Source organism: Notothenia rossii (assembly GCF_949606895.1).
Source record: "Notothenia rossii genome assembly, chromosome: 5".
NCBI classification, from domain to species: Eukaryota; Metazoa; Chordata; class Actinopteri; order Perciformes; family Nototheniidae; genus Notothenia; species Notothenia rossii.
The window spans coordinates 57,584,823-57,590,672 of record NC_136903.1 but is presented as its reverse complement, the minus strand read 5'-3'; the positions used below and the strand labels follow the sequence as shown (position 1 = coordinate 57,590,672).

Below are 5,850 nucleotides of genomic sequence, written 5' to 3'. Positions count from 1 at the left end.
CACTTTGAAAAAGATATTCATTTTCCATAATTCAATTTTTATGCAAAAATCGGAGAATAAAAATTAGCTGCTAATGGTAGCCACCAGAGGTTAATGCAGCTTCCGGTTTCTCTATGCGTCACTTTCACTCCTTATTTGGTAACCTGTGTGTGTATGTGGAACTTCCCTCGATTCCATTGGCTCTGACGGTAAAAAGGAGATGTCAATCATCAAAATCGTAATCGGTGTTTTTGCTAAATCTCCCTAAAAAGGTCAAATTTCACTTGTTTTGCATCAATCTTGATACAGGGTACTTATATGTTGTACGTTGGATTCCTAAAGCTTTTAGTCTACTAATCCATCATCCAAGGGGTAGTTTTCAAGTAAAAAAGATTGATATTGATTCCGACTTTTCTACATCCAACTCACAGGTTTATCATTACTTTGAGAAAAAAGATTCTTAATTTTCCCCTTTTAGAAGTGTAGTTATGGTCATTTGTTCTGGAAATGTCATTTTCGAGCCTGAGACCTGCTCGGGGGTCAACAGGTTAACAACCGGCATAAACGGACCTTCGCGGGCTATCAGTCAGTGAGCGTGTGATGTCCTGTTCAGATGACGTCAAATCCAACGGGATACCATGAATAAACTAAACACCTACGCAATGATTACTTTCAGGCAAACTGTAGAATACAACCTCTTTGGACAATTTATATACTTATTGAAAACAAGCTACAAAATGTAATTTTTTTTTGATAGCCTTAATTTTCGCTAAATTGATTTATCAACTTTTAATACTTTTTAAGACCCCGCGGACACCCTGTAAAAATAAGTACATAAACGTAGTGTTAAAACGCCAATATTTTTTTAGAGTTAATTATAGAGAATCAAAAGTAAATTGAAACTTATCTGATACTTTTGTGACCGGTGTCTGTCTGCGTGTTTCTTAAAGACGACGGCTGATGGTATTTTAATTAGGTCATCCCAAACAATGCCACAAGTGCGCACGCGCGCAGTGCACTCACAAAACGGGCAGACAGGTCCAGTGGTGTAGTGGGCGTTGGATGCGGGGGTACGCCATACCCCCACTTATTTGAAGGATAATTTCTTTTTTTAAAAGTCTAATACATCTAAAATCATTGCCAGTGTTATCAGTTGCAAGTGTGTGTACGTTATAATAATGACGAAAACATAATAGGCAGATTTCACAGTAATTATAATAAAAACGTAGCTCAAGCATTTATGTAACTTGATTTGAAGTGTTCGTAGGGTGACCAGGTGTCCCGGGACTGCACACACAGCATCTTTATTATTTGTCCCGCGTCCCACAAATTGAGACTATGTCCCGCATTTGAGTGATAGTTGTGCAGAAAGGCCGAATCGGTTCGCTGACAGCCGGCACCGCCCTTTATTATTATATTGTCTAAACTGCATCATGTAAGTTGCCCCCCCCCCCCGTTGACTGTTCACGAGCACATCCATATATGTCTCCCGTCCACCCACCACCCCCGCCACCCAGTAAAAAAAATCCCAACGACACCACTGCAGTGGTGGAGCCAGAGATTTCCTCTAGGGGGTGCTGTGGGGTAGCTTGACGTTTCATAGGGGGTGCTCAAACATTTAGGGTTTCCCATGAATGCACCGGCGCTACAGTTGAATTTTCTACTGCAACACTCCCCACACGCACACACACAGTAAACCCGCGACTTTTAAAATGAAGGCGTGAAGATTTTATATTAAATATTAAAGTTAAATGCATCAATTGGTGCACTTTGAGAGCAACATTAAGCGGTTTCTGCGTTGTGTTTTGCGTTGTTCATGGATGGATGAGACCCGAGAAGCATACAGTTTAGACGATTTCCTTTTAATCACTGACAAGCTGACAACAGATATAACAAATCAGTATTACATTGTGTATCCCTCACAGTGACTCCTCTCACGTGGAAACATTTACAAAAACAAAAAGGGAAGAGGAAACGTGAGGGACAATATAAAGGGAGGTGGGTGTATAATCTTCTGAGTATAGTAACTACATTTCAGAAGTTCCGCCCACTGATCTCCGACCTTGTCAGGTATTGAACATAAATAAACGAAGAACACAGACTAGTGTGATTATACTAATTTAAATGATGTACAAACAAACACCACTGCATATTTACAACTGTTACAGCGGGTAAGGTCCACAAGCCTAACACACTGGCTCTGAACATAGAATTAAACACAAGTAGGCCACATAGAAATAACTATAAACAGTCAGAATGTTTGCCTCAACCATCAATGCATTACATTTATAATAGGCAACAGAGGGCGTGCATCATCATGCACTTACCATTAGACGTCTTCATAACAAAACAATGCAACAAACAACTGTTGTTGTGGTTGAGGGCAAATGCATCAATGATTTTGTCGCTGTCCAGGGCCCTTGTTCTCACTTTGTTTATAGCCAACAGTGCCAGGTTACTGGTTTGAGAGTCCCCACTGGTGTTTCTCAGGTAGTTTTTCAAACGACGCAGACAAGAAAAACTGCGCTCACAGCTCACTGAGTTCACGGGAAGTGTCAGAGATATGCATATCAGTTTGTACAAGTCTATAAATGCATCTCTGTATGGTCTCATGAGGGATAGAAACTCCTTAGTGCTGGTGATAGTATGTCCCTGTTCTTCTTTTCTTTGCAACAGCCGGCGAACTTGGTAAAGCTCTGCAGACAGGTTTTTCTCACTGATTCCATAGTGGCGGGCCATGGGCAGTATCATTTTTTTGTCCAGAAATGATGTGTGTTTGGGGCTCAGGGCGGACACACCTCTCAGTACTTCATTGGTTTCTGTTGAAAAGCGACGTTTCATCTCCATTAACAACCTGTCTATAACAGGATAGAAGGAGTGTGTTCTCAGGTCATCTGTTTCTAAGCGTGCTTTTTCTAACGGGGCTTCCACTACAAACCCCTCCAGATGTCGAGATGTCTGGGCCCGCCTTCTCTCACGTTGCGTCTGTGGTGCAATTCCTGCCTTCACGCACAGACTTTCTGCTTCATTTCTGATTTCCCTCCACTTGTCCTCGGTCCGCTTTTCAGATATGGCAGTGGTAACAGACTTGGCCAGATCATCTGCCGCTTCAAGATCAAAAGTGGCGGACTGAAGCTGATCCAACATGAACTTGGTTGTTCTGAATACATCCTCGAAAATAATTAGATGTACAACAAATGTCTCTTTCATGAATGCACTGAGAGCTCTCGCCTCTGTCCTCCGGTATGGATTTGACAGGGCGATGATGTCACGCAGGGTAGCCAGTATTGCTGGGAGAGTTTTCTTGACTGCCCAGATTGCAGTATATTGGCATGCCCAGCGAGTATCACTCAGCTTCTTGAGTTCTACGCACTGTGCTGTTGGCTCGAGTTCCTTTTGTTTTTTCGTGAACAGACCGTGCACCACTGACCCAGAGAAAAACTTGTAGAGCATTTGTAGTGTCTCAAAAAACTCTGCTGCAGCGTTGACATTATGCACACAGTCCACCAGCACCAAGTTGAGCCTATGAGCATGGCAATGTATATAAATTGCCTGTGGCACTTCTTTCATGAACTTTTCCTGCACTCCATTGTTACATCCTGACATTACAGATGCTCCGTCATAGCACTGGCCAACACAACCATTAATGTCTATATTACACTGACTGAGTGTAAGCTTTATGCTGTTTAGTAGTGAGTCTGCGTCTAACCCATCTGCTGGGGTGAAATGCAAGAATTCCTCATGCAACGTCTCTGTCAGTGGCTGTAAATACCGCACGATCACTGAAATCTGTTCCTTCTTACTAATGTCTTTACTTTCATCCACCAAAACAGCAAAGTACTCTGCCTCCCCCACCTCATCACTTATTTATTTTCGTATCATATCAGCCATTATATCAAATAATTCGTTCTGTATGTCATGGTGATTGTATTTGGCATTTGATGGATTGCTTGCCAATTTTTTATCCACTGTAACATCAAACATTTTGATGAGGTGCAAAAGCTCGATAAAATTACCCCTATTAGAGGATTCCCCACCCTCGCTGTGACCTCGCTGTGCGATTCACTGACAAGCGGTATAGCGAAGGCTTTCAACCACGGCCTGCATGTACTTTCGGTTCTCCATAACCAAAGCTGAATGTCCCTTGTCAATCATGTTTGCTATTTTTGAGCCACTTGTCTGTTTTTGTTTAAACTCACTCCATGTTTCCATAGCAAACTTGTGGGCCGCACTTTCATGATGAGTGTTCAGAGTCGCTGATGCTTTTCGCCAGTTGTTGAACCCGTTGCAGATGAATGCTGGTTGCACTCCGTGCACTCGTTTTGAAAAGTGCCGACAAGCAAAGCAAAACGCTGCGTCTTTGGACACGCTGTATTCTAACCATACATGTTGATCCATCCAGTCTTTATAGAAACATCTCTGCTGATTTCCAAATGGCCGTGTGGGGTATTTTTGAAGAATTGGCCGTCTTGGGCCCTATTGGGGATTGTTACTTATGTCCTCCGCAGCAGCAGCAGCAGCAGGTGCAGCCGCGGGGCCGGGCATTTCAGCTCCTTCCTCCTCATCTCCATCCTCCCACGGCTTTTCTTGGTCCTCCTCCTGGTCGGTGACCGTGACACCTTCAGCCTCTCCCTCACGATGCCTATTATGTGCAGATTCAGAATCCCTCTCGCTTACACGTGGACGTTTTAGGACTAAAAAACAATAAATGTTTCACTTTGCTCAACATCCACGTTAGCTAATAATTTGGCGCTCTAGCTAACAGGAAGTCACTGAAGTGTCACAAAGTAATTTAGCCTATGGGTAGGTCAAAAATCTAATGGGTGCTGGCCATTGGCCTAATCATATCACCTGTGTTGGCTTTATGTTTTTGGTCAAAAATGAGTTTGTTTCACATTTGCATTGATGTAATCAATAATTTTTCTAATTTAATTTAATAAAAATAATAATAATAATTGTATTCAAAATAAAAACAAATTTTTAAAAACACATATTTCTTGGGGGTGCTTAGGGGGTGCTTTGACAATCCTGGGGGGTGCTCCCCCCTGGCGCCGCCCCCGACTCTGACGTCACTGTCGAGCCGTTAGTGGCCGACTCCGCCTACTAAGGGCTTCTCGGCAACTCTGCAGAATCCTATGGGTGACGTCACGGACCCTACGTCCATTTATACAGTCTATGATCTCAGCACATAGTTACTCTGCTTCGGATCTCTCTAAGTGTGATGCATTGTTTGCCAAAACCGAGTTTGTAACTGCTGCTTCCTGTGCCTCATTGAACATCCTTAGCCTTCCACCTGCACCTCTTTGTTTCTCAGTCCTTCAGATAAACAACAAATATATAGTGGTTGGTCAGTGTCTGTGTTGCATAACAGTAAGTCTACCACAGTCAAATGTGCAGGATTTTTGTAGTTATAGTCTGCAACATGCCAACAATTCAGTTAAAGTACTGAAGTAAATACGTTTCACACAACAGATATAAGCACTGATATATCATGAATTATGCAGAGCTATAAACTGGTAACTAACCTGTTTTCAAGTCTAAGTGTCCGGATTACAGAGGCAACAGTACATTGGCGTAGATTAGGCTGAACCCTCTGTCCAGCCTCTCTCATTGTCAAACCATGGTTGATAACATTTCATTTCATTAGAGTGCTCTTCCTCCTCCTCTCACTCTCAGCCCAGCTCTTCCTCTTCCTCCTCCTCTTGCTCATGCTTCCATGTTGGCTTCCATTGTTGCTGTAAGAAAGTAATCACCTGTGGTCTTTTTATTGTGCTAACATCCTGATTGATGAGCCAACAATTATGCTACCAGGTGTTCAGGTCAGGTGGAAAGTGTTTCTTGATCATTGGTCCATGTGTGAGGCATTTTGAA

At 42.7% G+C, this 5,850-nt stretch overlaps 1 protein-coding gene across 1 annotated transcript; it reads right to left on the bottom strand.

The window, feature by feature from the left end:
• Window positions 1–1,843: 1,843 nt before the first annotated feature.
• On the bottom strand, window positions 1,844–5,633 carry LOC307041875 (zinc finger MYM-type protein 1-like). Its single transcript, XM_079685433.1, has 2 exons — window positions 5,505–5,633; window positions 1,844–5,295 (listed from the first exon to the last, which is right to left on the bottom strand). The coding sequence occupies exon 2, from the start codon at window positions 3,583–3,585 to the stop codon at window positions 2,266–2,268; it is 1,320 nt and encodes a 439-aa protein (XP_079541559.1). The 5' UTR covers window positions 3,586–5,295; window positions 5,505–5,633; the 3' UTR covers window positions 1,844–2,265.
• Between the last annotated feature and the right edge of the window lie 217 nt (window positions 5,634–5,850).

Excerpts from the sequence above, each read along its gene's own strand:
- LOC307041875 (XM_079685433.1), bottom strand. The coding sequence starts at position 3,585 with ATGTCAGGATGTAACAATGGAGTGCAGGAAAAGTTCATGAAAGAAGTG.